Source organism: Lycorma delicatula, chromosome 7, assembly GCF_047948215.1.
Source record: "Lycorma delicatula isolate Av1 chromosome 7, ASM4794821v1, whole genome shotgun sequence".
In the NCBI taxonomy this organism is placed as follows: Eukaryota; Metazoa; Arthropoda; class Insecta; order Hemiptera; family Fulgoridae; genus Lycorma; species Lycorma delicatula.
Window position 1 is genome coordinate 111,111,538 of NC_134461.1, and position 16,974 is coordinate 111,128,511.

The following is a 16,974-nucleotide window of genomic DNA, read 5'->3' on the forward strand; positions in this document are numbered from 1 at the left end:
TCATTTGAAAAAATGAAAACCTTACTTTTGCCAAAACAGATTTTTGTGATTTAGCTTTGAAGATGCAATTCAGTGAAAAATGTTTGAGCAGTAAATTAAAGCAAATCTATAAAATTTTAAATAACTTTGATTTAATTTTTTTTTTTTAATTTCATGTAGGATTTACTTATTCCATCCTGCTAGAAAAACATTTTATAATGTAATTATTGGAATGTTTTAGTAAAAATATTCAAGGAACAAAATTAAAGAAAAAAAATGTTCATGTAAAACATTTTTGGAAATTTTGAGGGTTCCTTTTGGGTTACAGTTAAAGAGCTGGTACCTGGATAGAATCAGTTTATCATCTCGTAATATAATTAAAACAGATAGTTAATAACAGCCACAACTGTCCATTACAGCAGCCCACATTTCAATGATCTTTATTTAATTTTTAAAATTTAATAAAGTTCATTTTAAGTTTTAAAAAAGATTTTTGTAATATTTAATAAAGATAAATTTAATTTTTTAAATTTTGTGATGTCATTTTTCATAATTAGTATTAGTAACTTTATGGTTAGTTTTTATTTTTATTACTAATTTATTTATTTACTTCATTTCAGGGAATTTCTGAAGATGTATTTTCAAGTCTTGCTACTATGCTTCCTAGTATATTTAGAGTTTCAAATCCTTTAGTGTTTAAAGCAACATCTTGGCCTGTTACTGCAAAAAATAAACATGATAAGAATAATTCAAAAAAGTAATACTGTGGAAATGTAAGTATATTTTCTTTTTAAAAGTATCCATTCTTTATTTTTGTGCTATTGGAAGATGCTGATTCAGGCAGTGAGCTCATTTTAATTTGATACTCATATAACATCTGGAACATCCAGGATGTAGAATCTTGAATTGAAATCAAAAGATTTGGAAGGTATTCAGATGAAGTTATTTTATAAAGTAATAAATCAGTTTATTAATAACCTCTTAACCCTCGACTGGTAACACACATATTTTCTATATTGTGAGTAACGTGTGTCTGTGAGACATGTACATAGCAAAATTTGATTTTAGGAGTGAGAATTATTGAAATAAAACTTTAAATAAAATAAATTTGTTTTAGTTGAATCATTATAAAAAAATATTTTCAACTACATATATGAAAAAATTTACTAATTAAAGAAATTTTCTTGTTTTAAATTAAAATCAGAATCCATAATCCAAAACTACTTTTTTCACACTACGAGCATAAGAATTTCATACTTTTTTTAACACTAGACAACACAGATTTTCACACTTTGTACATTTGTATGCTGTTTTCCTCCTTTTTTGATAAGGACAATTTCGTTGTCAAAGAATAGGCACCATACATCTTCAACATTAGGATTTTTGAAGTGATTTCGCATTTGATCGCAAATCGATCGAATGTGATATCACTTCAATATTATGAAGTTATCTTCATAATATTTTTGGCTGGAGTCTTTGACTCCAAAACTTAAACTTTGACTCCGTTGATCACCAAGTAAAACAATTTTTGTTTCCCAAAAAATACATTAGTTCACTTCCACAGCTTTCTTTTTTCTGGTGTAACCATCACCAGAGGCCAGGAACCATCTTGCACTAAATTTCCACTGATCCCTTCATTTGCCTTAGCCTCAATGTCTTGCTCATCTAATTCAGACTCACATCATGTTCTGAATGTTCTATTTCATTCTCAGCATTGTAGGAATCATCTGAATCAAAGTCTTCATCACTCGGATCTACCTCTTCTTCAGGAAGAGCAACCATTAACATTATTTTTTTGTTGTAGCCAGAAATATACTTACCATGATAAAAAATAAAAAAATTAATGTATACCAAATTGAAATTTATATATTTCAACTAAATTATGTTTAAATCTATTTTTAAATTTTTTTTGTATTATATTTTTCGTAATTACCTTTTTTTTTTTTTCGTCTACAGTCATTTGACTGGTTTGATGCAGCTCTCCAAGATTCCCTATCTAGTGCTAGTCGTTTCATTTCAGTATACCCTCTACATCCTATATCCCTAACAATTAGTTTTATATATTCCAAACGTGGCCTGCCTACACAATTTTTTCCTTCTACCTGTCCTTCCAATATTAAAGCGACTATTCCAGGATGCCTTAGTATGTGGCCTATAAGTCTGTCTCTTCTTTTAACTATATTTTTCCAAATGCTTCTTTCTTCATCTATTTGCCGCAATACATCTTCATTTGTCACTTTATCCACCCATCTGATTTTTAACATTCTCCTATAGCACCACATTTTAAAAGCTTCTAATCTTTTCTTCTCAGATACTCCGATCGTCCAAGTTCCACTTCCATATAAAGCGACACTCCAAACATATACTTTCAAAAATCTTTTCCTGACATTTAAATTAATTTTTGATGTAAACAAATTATATTTCTTACTGAAGGCTCGTTTCGCTTGTGCTATTCGGCATTTTATATCGCTCCTGCTTCGTCCATCTTTAGTAATTCTACTTCCCAAATAACAAAATTCTTCTACCTCATAATTTTTTCTCCTCCTATTTTCACATTCAGTGGTCCATCTTTGTTATTTCTACTACATTTCATTACTTTTGTTTTGTTCTTCTTTATTTTCATGCGTTAGTTCTTGCGTAGGACTTCATCTATGCCGTTCATTGTTTCTTCTAAATCCTTTTTACTCTCGGCTAGAATTACTATATCATCAGCAAATCGTAGCATCTTTATCTTTTCACCTTGTACTGTTACTCCGAATCTAAAATTAATCTTTAACATCATTAACTGCTACTTCCATGTAAAGATTAAAAAGTAACTGAGGTAGGGAACATCCTTGTCGGACTCCCTTTCTTATTACGGCTTCTTTCTTATGTTCTTCAATTATTACTGTTGCTGTTTGGTTCCTGTACATGTTAGCAATTGTTCTTCTATCTCTGTATTTGAACCCTAATTTTTTTTTAAAATGCTGAACATTTTATTCCAGTCTACGTTATCGAATGCCTTTTCTGGGTCTATAAACGCCAAGTATGTTGGTTTGTTTTTCTGTAATCTTCCTTCTACTAGTAATCTGAGGCCTAAAATTGCTTCCCTTGTCCCTATACTTTTCCTGAAACCAAATTGGTCTTCTCCTAACACTTCTTCCACTCTCCTCTCAATTCTTCTGTATAGAATTCTAGTTAAGATTTTTGATGCATGACTAGTTAAACTAATTATATTCTTCACATTTATCTGCCCCTGCTTTCTTTGGTATCATGACTACAACACTTTTTTTGAAGTCTGACGGAAATTCCCCATTTTAATAAATATTACACACCAGTTTGTATAATCTATCAATCGCTTCCTCACCTGCATTGCGCAGTAATTTTACAGGTATTCCGTCTATTCCAGGAGCCTTTCTGACATTTTAATTTTTTAATGCTTTCTTAAATTCAGATCTCAGTATTGTTTCTCCCATTTCATCCTCCTCAACTTCCTCTTCTTCCTCTATAACACTATTTTCTAATTCATTTCCTCCGTATAACTCTTCAATATATTCCACCCATCTATCAACTTTACCTTTCGTTTTCTCCCATTTCATCCTCCTCAACTTCCTCTATAACACTATTTTCTAATTCATTTCCTCCATATAACTCTTCAATATATTCCACCCATCTATCAACTTTACCTTTCGTATTATATATTGGTGTACCATCTTTGTTTAACACATTATTAGATTTTAATTTATGTACCCCAAAATTTTCCTTAACTTTCCTGTATGCTCCGTCTATTTTACCAATGTTCATTTCTCTTTCCACTTCTGAACACTTTTCTTTAATCCACTCTTCTTTCGCCAGTTTGCACTTCCTGTTTATAGCATTTCTTAATTGCCGATAGTTCCTTTTACTTTCTTCATCACTAGCATTCTTATATTTTCTACGTTCATCCATCAGCTGCAATATAACGTCTGAAACCCAAGGTTTTCTGCCAGTTCTCTTTATTCCGCCTAAGTTTGCTTCTGCTGATTTAGGAATTTCCTTTTTAACATTCTCCCATTCTTCTACCTTATCTTTTTTACTCATACCTCTTGTGATGTCCTCCTCAAAAATCTTCTTTACCTCCTCTTCCTCAAGCTTCTCTAAATTCCACAGATTCATCTGACACCTTTTAAACCCCAATCTACATTTCATTATCACCAAATTATGGTCGCTATCAATGTTTGCTCCAGGTAAGTTTTGCAGTCAACGAGTTGATTTCTAAATCTTTGCTTAACCATGATATAATCTATCTGATACCTTGCAGTATCGCCTGGCTTTTTCCAAGTGTATATTCTTCTATTATGATTTTTAAATTGGGTGTTGGCAATTACTAAATTATACTTCGTGCAAAACTCTATAAGTCGGTCCCCTCTTTCATTCCTTTTGCCCAGCCTGTATTCACCCACTATATTTCCTTCCTTGCCTTTTCCAATGCTTGCATTCCAATCTCCAATTATTATTAAATTTTCATCTCCTTTTACGTGCTTTCAATTGCTTCATCAATCTCTTCGTATACACACTTTACTTCATCATCATCATGGGCGCTTGTAGGCATATAGACGTTAACAATCGTTGTCGGTTTAGGTTTTGATTTTATCCTTATTAATCGTTACAATAAGGATAAAATCATAATGAACAAAGAAAGACAAAGAGAAAAATTATGTCATCAATAAAATAATCAGTAAATCATTTTTATGCTGGATTCCGTGGTGTTTAGGAGAGAAAATAAAAAATATTTAACAAAAATGAAATATTGTATGAAATATAGAAATAAATTATGGAAACCAAACATAAAAATCCTTAGCAAACACAAATAATTATAAAACATATCATAGTAGGTAAGATACATAGTAGAAAATGTTTCAGGTAATAAAAAATATGTAAGATGGACATAAAATATGCATGCAGAGAATTAGCAAACCTAAGCGTCTGTCTGACATGTGTTACCAATTAAGGGTTAAGAAATACTTTTAATTTACTTTAGAATAAAGTACTCACTATGATTTTTGCTATATTAATTTACAATAAATGTTCTCAAAAATTCCACCATTGACACTTTTCAAACCATTCCCTTTCTCATTCTGTTGTTAACATGATGGTATTTTTGCATTCCTTGATAAGACAGCAGCATTGAGAATGCAAGTGATCAGTTAATCACGTAGTCTACTTTTTGTTTGTATACTTTGCATTTCATCTATTTCCATAAACAATAATGTAAGGGAGTAAGGTCCATTGATCTAGGTGGCCGTCTTACCAGCCTTCTACATCCAATCCATTTGCCAGTAAATTTTTTATCTAAGAATTGTCTTACATCATTCATTAAATGTGTTTGTGTACCAAATATGTAGTGTAGTGTAAAACGTTATAGTACATTTCAATTCGTTTCGTCAATGAGAAATTTTCAAGCACTGTAAGAAAGATATTTTTTTAAAATTCCATATTTCTCTCCATAACATGTTCTAGTATGAAAGGGCCTATTAATTGGTTGTCAAGCATGCCACACCAAACGTTCACTGAAAATCATTGCTGGAAATTTGATTCTACTACAGCATGTGGGTTTTCTTCATACCACCAATTTGAATTCCATGTGTTTATGCCATTATGCGTAAAAGTAGCTTCTTCCAAAAATAGTATAAAAGGAATTTAAGTGTTAATTATTGTTAACCCATTGACAAAACTGCAGTTACCTGGCACAGACACCAACCTGGAAATCTTGAACTTTCTCAATATGATAAGGACACAGTCTGTGAGCATGTAATGTCTTCAATCTGCATTTTGGGTAATATTATGTAGAAATCCTTAGCATGCTCATTGTAGGACTAAGCAGTACCTCCTAAAGAATGTTTTCCTTTTCATCATTATATACCATTTGATGTTCAGATAAAACATGAGTGCTAGAATTGTACCATTCTCATGAAGATTATTAAAAATTCTACACATACTGCATAACTTGATTCTCAAAACCAATTAAATCATCAAAATTATGTCAAAAACAACTAAACCGCCTAACGTTTATTATTAACACAACCACAATTTTATGACAACAATGATTAGTAAGTATTCAAATTAATTTTGAAGCATACAGTTAGTGTTGACAAACTAATTTTTCAAAGGTCTAAATTTATTTTATTAAAACCAGCTGTTTTTGACTGCAGTTTAGGGATTAACTTGATTTAAGGTTATATAATGTTACAGATTTTTTTTCAGAACTACTTAAAGGTTTTCCCGGTTTATGTTTCACAACAGAATCATTCATTACCAAAACCCAATTGGCACAAAACACAGAATAGATTAAAATTAATGAAAACAAGCTGAACAAAATTGTTATAAAATGAACTATAAAACTCTGTATTGTACCATACGGAGTAACAAGATGACATACTTTCTTACAATTAATGTAATATATGGTGCTTAACAAACACAACAAAATTTTTAATTGCTTATCATCGGCATGCCAAATAAGTGATAACTTACAGTACATTACTATATGCATAAAGCAATAATTAATTGCACCCGTACGTGAGAGTGACAAACTGCCTTAGCCTTAACTGCTGAGATATTAATCATACATGCTGAATTCATATTTATATCTGTTGCATCATTTCCCAAGATGGACCTTAGTATAGACTAAGGTCTGTGCATAAGTACTGCAAATAGATGCAGTACATAAGTTAACATAATATTCTGAACGTATAACTTCATTTTAAAATTCGTACACACAGGACCTCACTATAAGTTAGCTCAATTTTTAATAAAGCTCTGCAAGACAGAAACCTCTTCAAAATGGTTCTCTTATTTTGGCTCATCACCTTTCACATTCTGTTTTTGTGGAGGTTTTATCTAAATATATTCTTTTTTATGATATAAACCATTATGATCATGAGCCACTAATATAAATGCAGACTGCATTTAGCATTGTTTAATTTCAGTGATTTACAGAAACCAATTTGTGAAACCTTTCTTAGTAAGATTATAACTAACCTACAGTACATCTGAAATGATAATCCAGTTTGAAATGATCAACCAATCTTAAGTTTTGCAGAAATGTGCTGCATTTCCTTTATAACCTCTTCTATGAAAGATATGCTAGATACATCTGTTTTTGTCAGGAATCACCGATATTAACCAAGTCGCTGAGGAAGAGGTTCATATTTTTGTTACACTTATAATTAAATCATATTCTTGAGAAATGTGCACTGTTCTAAGGCTGGTTAGATATTGTGTTGATATATCAACATATAAAATGTATATATCAACATATGTAAAATAAATACAATAAATACATATGTAACACAAATGTATTATATATCAACATATTAATATCCTCATATTAAATGAAATTAATATTAAATTTTAATACATGTAGACAATATAACAGTTTATTTACAAATTTAACTTTAATATTTACATTACAGTTAATGAATTTTGAAACAAAATATAGTCGCACTGAACATTTTATGGTACTACAATTTTACATCCTTCCCAACAGCATCACCCACTGATGAGTAACCATCTTTCCTGAAAAGTAATATTTATTATTAAGCAGTTTATTTTTTATTTTATGATAGAATGTATATAGTAAGGATTGGGTTCCCAGATATTATTTTTCCCCATTTATTAATCAGTTTTATCTTTTTCTTGACTGAAAATAAAATAATATTAAATTATAGTAATGCTAATTAAATTCTTTTTCAGTTCCAAAAAAAACCATTCTGAACATTAATCAGGATCAGAGGACTCTGCATCTTGCAAGTAGTGGCATTGTTATAGGTAGTGCTTGTTAGAAATGGTAATTAAGCACTTTTACATTTTACATGTTTTAGAAAATTTTAATATCTGTACTTTTCAACATGTGAGAGGTACTAAAGTTTAAGAATAAGTTTTGTATATTCCTTCTTGGGGCATATCCTAGCATATGTACTTGTTTTTCAGTTGGTAATTCTTTTGTATAAATAATTGGATTTTTTTTTGTTGCAATTATTTCTGTCAAAAATGTAATTCTTCTGATTTATTTTTTTAACTACTTGGAAGTTGGATATATGCTTGTTTTTATTTATTTAAGTACATTGTGAGTTAGTTAGTTGCATTAGTGGTAGATTCTAATTTTTGTGCAAAATATGTTTGATGTTTGGTCTTTGTAAGGTTGAATATCATTATTTTTCGCAGTTTTATTATATTTTAATTTATGTATACAAAGCTGGTCATTTGTTTATGGTATTGGTGATCAATTGAATAGCGTGATTCTATCTTGGAATAATGGTTAGGAACCTTGATTAAGGTGGCAATATTTCTTTAATTCTACTGCATTATTTAAAAATATTTACACCCAATATTCTCCTAAAATCGTAATAAATGTAATTAAAGAGATATCACAACTTCAAGTAATAGTAAGACATAAGATATGAGGTCTAACCCACCAATAGGCCCACTCATCTAGTCTTTGACAAAGATATCTACAAAATAATTTTTTTAAAGTAAATTTTTTTAAGAACCATATCTGTATACTAATACATACTGTATATATAATCCAATTTGATCTACATAAGAACAGAAATTAAAAAGTAAATAAGATGACACTTACCTTATTTTTTCGTAACCTTAAGCGCTTTCATGGCAACCCACATCTTCAGTTATAATTTTTTTTTTAAATGTTTATATCAAACTGCACATTAAACTCAAAGACAATTAAAATATATACGAGGTCTGTAAGTAAAAACGTACAGACCTATACTGGTCAGAAAAACTTTTTATTTACAATCCAATTATACATAATGTAATGACTGTGACCACATTTATATAGGTAAAATTAGTAGATCTTTTAAAACCAGATTTCTTTAACATATTAGATACTATAAAAATGGAAAATTGGGTTTATCTAACGTTGCTGACCACCTCATTAATTATAAACATTCTTCTATTTCTGATATTCAAACCAATTTGGAAATATTGGAAAAATACATTAAAAAATATAATATAAATAATAATAATAAAAGTTCAGACATTTTGAAGAAATATTATACATATAAATTATAAGAGGAAATTCAAACTGATCAACTTGTAAACAGAATATGAAGATGACTCACTTATAAGGGCTGCAGTAGAAAAAAAATATATAATTTTTTTTTTTTAATGTATAAAATTAAATTATGGAAATTAAAAACTACATATATAAAACATGACATCAGAATTGATAAAACTAAAATAAATACGATAAAATATACTATGTGTCTTAGCAGTGTTATAGCATAGTACTACTGTTTGGATTTAAATTAAATTGTATCTATGCACTATGATTATTTTATTTGAATAAGTGCTGCCATCTACTGCAACATCAGGTAAACCCAATTAGCAACATTAGATAAACTCAATTTTCCATTTTTATAGTGTCTAAATTGTGATTTTTAATAAAATTTTTATTTTTTTTATTTTAATTTGATAAAAAGAAGAAGAAATTTCATATATTATCAAAAAATGTTTATATATATTTTAATTGTTTTTGAGTTTAATATGTAGTTGATGTAAACATTTAAAGAGATGAAAATTACAACTGAAGGTGTGGATTCCCATGAAAGCACTGTTGTAAATAAGGTAAGTATCATCTTATTTATTTTTTTAATTTCTGTACTTTGAGGGGATCAAGTTGGATTATATAATAATCAAATAATCTTAATAAAAAACACTGCTGAAAACTAGCACAGGGCTTGTGAAAATACTACAGCATGAAAAAAACAAGACCATTTTTATACTTAATTGCAATTAAAAAAACATATACCCACTATATCTGACATTAAGTACATCATAAGTATTTTCATATCATTAACATTTATAAAAATATACAGTAGTACATCACATATACACATATACAGATACACTTTTCTTGTGAAAGTGAAACAAAGAAAATAGCTTGACAAAATGAAATATTAATATTCTAATAGTTAAAAAGACCTTGCTAATTATTTTCATAGACATTACTAAGTATAGGATAAAAAACAAAATCATCTAGAATAGAATTATCATTTAAGAGGCTCCTTAGTCAATTCTTTGAGAAGAATTTATCATTAATACCAATAACAAAACATAACTGCTCACTTGTACACTAATTAAAACATAATGCAACTTCATGAAATTCTATACAACAGCAATAAGCAGTTTATCACACAAAGATTATATACAAATATACACAGAAATATTGGAAACAAGATGTGTCTCCATCATGGATCGGTCATTGTCTTGATTAATACAAAACAAAAAATATACAAAATCGTCAGTGGGATGTAAAATAAATTAAAAATAAATGGGATCCATCAAATGACCATACTCTGCTTTGATAACACATTTACAAGTAGTATATTTTAAATTAAATTAAGAGATTAGTAAATTTCATATTGATAAAATGGGTCACATTTATCAAATTTGCACATTATGGTTAACATTATGTGACCAGCAGTTTCTGAGGTGATTTGAACATTAATTATGTTATACATAGAGCTTGCTTATGTTCTTTGTACATTTGCAAGTATGTACCCAATAAGGAACTGCTGTTCATTATTGTTTGAATTTATATAATCCTAATAATATTCATGAAATAACTATTAAATAAACCAGTATTGGCAGTCAAAACCACAAAATTCATTATCCTGCGCAACGTAATCACTGTTTAAAGTAATTAACATAAATATCACATCTGATCCTATCTAAGCTCTATCATCATACACTCTAGCATTAACACGAAAAACACAACTCAAAATTGCATAATAAAATATAACTCTGCTTGCTGTAATGAAATTCAAATGTAAAATGAAATTTACTACACACAGTAAGTAACCACATATTGACATAGGATTGATCTATGTATTTAACAACTTAAATGTACTGTTTGTTATAACCCTAACACCATTTCAAATAAGCACTTTTTTCAATGCCACTAACGAGGAAGAAGTAGAGAAAAATATGGCTAAAAAATTTCAGAATCAGAAACTTCACAATTATAACTACATGAATACTATTTCAAGTGATACTTTCTGCAATGCTGTCATTAGGGAAGTAAAGTTTAATGTTATGTTAAAATGTTAAGAAATGTTATGCTTGTTAAGAAATAAAATGTAATTTTCCTTTTAATCTCTACTTTTTTAATCAAATTTTTCCATGGATATGTTTTTAGATTAGAACTCATCTTTCTTTTATTTTATTAAGATAGATACTGTGTTGTAATTTTTTTTTCTCTGTTAACTACACAGTTTTTTTAGAATATAAAAAGATGATTTTATATTGTATGTGCATATAATCATCTTCAGTAACTTCAAACAAAGAATAAGGTTTATAATTTGAGTCATACATGTATATAAGAAGTCTTTTTTTTGTACATGTAGTTTTCACGCACGTTGAAAGAAGTATTTTAAATGCAGATGAGTGGATTATACTGCTACTTATCAGAAAACTACTACTGAACTGCAGTGTCAGATTAGGGTGACACATACACACATGCACTCACGTGAAAGTGTGCATTTATATGTCTTTCTGTAGAAAACAGAAACCTGTCTCTATTGCCAAACAGTGCAAATTGATACAAGACTGAGCATTATCTTAAACTGTATAATGCTTCAAACCTCTTTTAATTCTATCTGCTTCACACCACCTGCTCAAAAATTTCAACACATATCCAGAAACAAGCAAAATAATGTATTTCAACCAATTAACACTTACAAAACTTAAGACATACAGTATATACATAAAGTATTTCTCACAAAGAAGAAAAATTTTAATAAAAAGTTATATTTTCTAAGTTGGTAGAAAAACTTAGGGTAAAAAAGCTAGCCAAATATTGCATGACTTTCCCAGCCGAAGCGACCAAGTTATACAATACCTTGCACACCTTTTTCATTGTAAAATCTTGTTTCATATACACTTAAGTAAAATTCTCTTAATCTAGCACCCCTTTCAATAAAGACTAAAAAATGAAAAAGAATGGGGTGTACTATACTGTATATTGCAGCTAACAAAAACATAAACTGACAATTTTATGATAAATGATGGTAAACTGCTGTTTTATTCGTCAGAGGTACCTCTATTTAAAAACTTGTCATTTTATATGGACTAGTTCACGCATCACTTGGGAATTGCAAGTAATTTTTTTTTTTTTTTAATTAGAACTAAGCAGTCTAAAAGATTATCAAATAATCTAATAATAATAATTATATCAGTCATAAGTAATAAATACTATTGTCCTTAAAACTTATTGCTAACTGTATTCAGCTCAGTTAAAAATACCCAGAAGTGTTTTTTCATTTCTAATACAACAATTTTTTATTCAGATTTAAACATTTTTCTGTGTATTGAGAGTGCACAATTAAGAATTATTTGAATGTTGTTGTAGATATAAAGCTGATATTTCTGAGTAAAGAAATTAAAAAAAAATAAAAAATTTCATATTTGTTTTCCAAACCACCAGACAAGCAAAGTTAACACATTTTACCTTTAGTTAGTTACAGTTAAATAATTTTAATATTAAATAGCTTTATAAAAACATGTAAAAATCTACTAAATCTATTACAACTTCTTTTTGTGTATGATCACTGACAAGTTGTTTCTTTTTTTAACTAAAGAATAAAATAGCAAATTTACATCATTTTTTACTTTTGTATAATTGAAAATGTTGATTTTTAAATAAAAAAATGCCATTTTTTATACTAAACATTTTTTAATTCTTTAAACTTATAGCTGGATTAACACATCTGTGAAATCATAATGCATATAATATTAGTATTTATTTATTCAAAGGCTAAACCCAATAACTGTTATCATGATAAGAGGACAAACAATTTTGTAATTGTATGAAAATTGCCATAGCTTACAGAAATTTAAAAAAAAATCATTCACTTTTAATTTCAATTTGACAAGCATTCAATAATATACTTTTAAATTAAGTACATATCTGATTATCAATAGATTTTCTATAAACTTTCCTTAACTTATGTAAAATTTAATTCACGTAATGACTTCTGAAATGTTTCCCTCATTAACACTACAAAGTGTTAATGAAGGTGACTGAAAAAAAAAATTCAAGAGAATTATATATATATATATGTGTGTGTGTGTGTGTGTGTGCACACACACATACATACACACATGCATGTGAGTACTGTATGACTTACTTTTTTAATTTTTCAAAATAATTTAGACCCACTACACATTATATGCTTCTCCATCCTTCAAAACCAGTCTTCAAAGAAATCCTTCCATGTTGTCGTCTGAGATCTGGGCACACTCATTGTTCCAAGCCCTTAAAAAGTCACATTGCTTGTAAAATGCCTCCCTTTCAGTCTGTTCTTCACTTGAGGGAACAGCACGAAGTCACATTGAGCAAGGTCAGGACTGTAGGAAGGTTGCTCTACAAGTTTATTCCAGTGCTGACTAAAAACTCCAAACAAACTTTAGAGCATTATCGAGGTAAAAAAGCCATGTGTCCATCTTTGAGTTCAGCTTCTTGAAAGAAAGCTTTGACAACTTTAGGCAGACATTCCTATGTATACACCACTTCCCTGTAACTGTCTTCAGAGTTTCTAACAACTTACTCTAAAACTACTCTCATATTAAAAAATATGGCCACCATTCTCTTCTTCACTGAACTGGATCTTTGAACAACCATTGGGTTTCTCCTCATCAACAATCACCCACAGTTTGTTCTGGGCCAAGTACAGCCAAGTTTTGTCACCTGTTATTATGCTGCTCATATAGGGAGATTTCCAATTACTTTTCCAATACATTTTCAGCATTTCATGGTACCATGAAGCACGATGTGCTATCTGATCATCGGTCAAGTTACCCGGAATCCAAAGAGTACAAAGCCTAATAACTTAAAGGTGATCTTGTAGAATAGTACAAGTGCTGGTGCATTATTGCCCAAGAATACTTCTGTTTGTTATAAGTAACAAGAATTTTTTGTATTGCAGCAGTGTTTCCCTCAGTCACACACAAAGAAAGTCAACTCAGCCTTGGACTGTCCTCAAAGCCAAAATTTTCTTTTCCGGACTCTGGATACCACCTAAATAAGTTATACAGTCAGAAACAATCTTCTCCAAGCACAGGAATCATTTCCTCTTAACATTGATCAACATGCAAAATTGCCCGATATTCAATTTTTAACCATGACAACATCACTACCTCTTCTCACTAACGCAGCTAAAAGGCAAATGACACTGATGCAGTGACTAGAGCTGTAGTGCAGATTGGGAACTGTCTAAACATGCACTAACTTGTAACAAACAATCTGTGATTATTTGTTCCATCATATACCAAAAATTTCCTAGTTCCCCTGTGCAACATTCTTTTCAATATAAATAATAAAATGCATCTTCATTCAGTCACTGTAATTACAAAAAAACAAGATTACTATAAACCCTGATCAGACTCCACCATGTCATACAAAATCAGCAACTCAAATAACAAGTTTATCCTACTCGGAAAAACAATTGATTAAACTCTGATAAATGTGTCTGAATTAAGACATTCAATCTTTTCTTATCCCTACTTTTGACTTAAGAAGTACAATGTACAACTTAAAAGAATTTCTACTATGTATGTAATAATTATGTATAACCACTAAAAACATAATCCAAATTAACAAACACTAATGTAAACAAAGGTTTGTTAAAAATTATTAGGAATAATAATAATACCTACAGTAAAAGTTGATGCAATTCTTTCTTGATCCGTGTGACTCGTGGAGGGCCATGGTAAACAAATGCAGTATAAAACTGTATTAGACTGGCGCCAGCTTTTATTTTGTCATATGCATCTTTACCAGTGAAGATTCCTCCAACACCAATGATTGGAATTTTTCCTTTAATAAGATAAATAGTTAAGATAAGAAAAACCTAATACAAAGAGTATTTTTGTAAATACAATTAGGAAGCAATAAAGTAATAAAACATAATCTATCTTTCTATCAAAACAAAGGAATAAATTCAAAACAAAATTATACAACTGAAGTGAATAAACTTACTCAAGTATGAGAATTACTACACTTGTATAACCTATGCTAACTTTTAAAATTAAGAGAATTTCTTTTAGCAGTTTTATGCTGTGATATATTGATTTGCTTGGCATTTCTTCCGCCACCATTTGGTCGCCTTAAAACATAAGACCAAATGTCTGTGCTACAAATGGCTACTGAGCCTGGAAGCAGTTTAGCAACCAGTGTCCTAACTAGCTCCTAGAGTTAACCTGAAAGCATGAAAGGAATAAGCATGGTATCATACACCATTCGATTGCATGTTCACCGCCCATTTGTCATATATCATTAAAATGGGTAGGCACACCCTGTTAACTACTAAAACATATATGATTAACAATAATTAAATTTATCTCATCAAAGACAGCAATTTGCTGCCACGCCTAGGCCGCTGAATGCCATCAAGTACCTGTCCACCATTAAAGCCTTTATGCTGTGATAAAATAACAGCATAACATCTCAAAAAGTTACTAAACATCTCAAAATTCAAAACATTTTTGTAAGGTCAGCAGCAGAAAGATGTCAACTTTTATTTATCACTCAAAGATTAGAATCAAATGACAATCACACCACCAAACATTTCATTAAATCAAGTTCCTCAATATTGATAAAAGATTATGTTAAAATTAAGGTTTAGTTCAAAGATTTATAAGCATAACTTAAATAGATATTTAAAAAATTTATATAATTTAAATAAAAACATACAAAACTACACAGAAGTTCAGTATTTGCACAAATAGTTAACAGAAACACAAAACAGAGATCAAACTAAAAGTAAATAATTTCAATCATAAATAACTGAGAAACAAAACTTTTGTCTCCTAGTAAATTTCAGATTACTAATTAACATCAACTTTTTTTTTACATACCTTTAGTAAGTTTATACATATCAGAAATCATTTCAGTAGATTTATTTGCCAGAGGTATTCCACTTAATCCACCTGATTCTTGAGCATGGGGACCAATAAGGCTTGGATCTCTTTTTATTGTTGTATTTGAAATTACTAAACCATCAACACTGCACTATAAAAAGAATTGCTGAATAAATGTGTAGAAATTAAAATGTGAGTGACTGGAATGTAAAATGTTAATAACAGATAATGACAGTATATCTTATGTAACAAATATTTATTAAATCTTGTAGCAACAAGATCTGTTAACTAATCTGGGATTTCATTTATGTCAGAAAATTTCACGTTAAAATAACTGTAATTACCTAATACTGCTTTTAATAGAAAAACAACCAAAAAGCACTTCAACCTTTTTTAATAACAAATTGCATTTCACAACACAATGCACAAAAGTAGAACATATTTTAATGCAGCTTCATTAAAATTACTTTGCTGGAAGTAAATTGTGACATGTATTATTAATTTTCTGAAAGCAAGAAATTAATTTGAAGCTAATCATGCTACTCAAAATTTTGGAAAAGGTGTAATGCGTGATCAAATGGAAAAATGTTTTGCTGGTCTTTTTTATCATAGAAAATTAGGTACTTACTAAAGCCAGTTATAAAGCACATCATAATACTTTCCCCTTAAGTTTTAAAGTTTTTACTGCATGAAAATGTTAAAAAAATGTCTACCAAAAGATCTGTTCAAAAAGTAATAAGCTTAGATACTAAACAAATTAAATATATAAGAATGTATCACAAAACAAGGAAATGCTTTCGTAAACTTCTCCTTTCCTTTTTTTTAAATTGTGAGATGTATTTCAACACCAAACACAGTTATGATGAAAGGTGATGAAACATAGATGACCGAATCTAATTCAGATATCAACAGTTTTGTAAGAAAAAGATTTTCTAAATTAGAAAAACCTCAAACAAATAATGTCATTTATAAATATGAACCCAATAAGGTTAAGGAGAATCAGCGAAAATACTTCTGGGTTTACGGTATTCAAGAAACAATACTACAACAGGAAATTAAAAGATGGCTCAACTCATAACTGAATGATTTTCTGTAGAA

At 29.5% G+C, this 16,974-nt stretch overlaps 2 protein-coding genes across 4 annotated transcripts in view; one reads left to right on the forward strand and one right to left on the reverse strand.

Moving 5' to 3' along the window:
* LOC142327429 (FERRY endosomal RAB5 effector complex subunit 3) overlaps positions 1-11,112 on the forward strand; it is a 59,623-nt gene extending 48,511 nt beyond the window's left edge. The window contains exons 12-13 of the mRNA XM_075370491.1: positions 600-752; positions 7,690-11,112. Coding sequence (XP_075226606.1) covers positions 600-740 — 141 coding nt within the window. The 3' untranslated portion in view covers positions 741-752; positions 7,690-11,112. The remainder of the gene's footprint in view (positions 1-599; positions 753-7,689) is intronic.
* The window catches only part of Dhod (dihydroorotate dehydrogenase 2), a 33,841-nt gene continuing 24,224 nt past the window's right edge, over positions 7,358-16,974 (reverse strand). For all 3 annotated transcript variants that reach the window (XM_075370500.1, XM_075370498.1, XM_075370497.1), the window contains exons 7-9: positions 15,874-16,027; positions 14,674-14,833; positions 7,358-7,512 (exon numbers count right to left, since the gene is read on the reverse strand). In XM_075370500.1, coding sequence (XP_075226615.1) covers positions 7,458-7,512; positions 14,674-14,833; positions 15,874-16,027 — 369 coding nt within the window. In that variant the 3' untranslated portion in view covers positions 7,358-7,457. The remainder of the gene's footprint in view (positions 7,513-14,673; positions 14,834-15,873; positions 16,028-16,974) is intronic.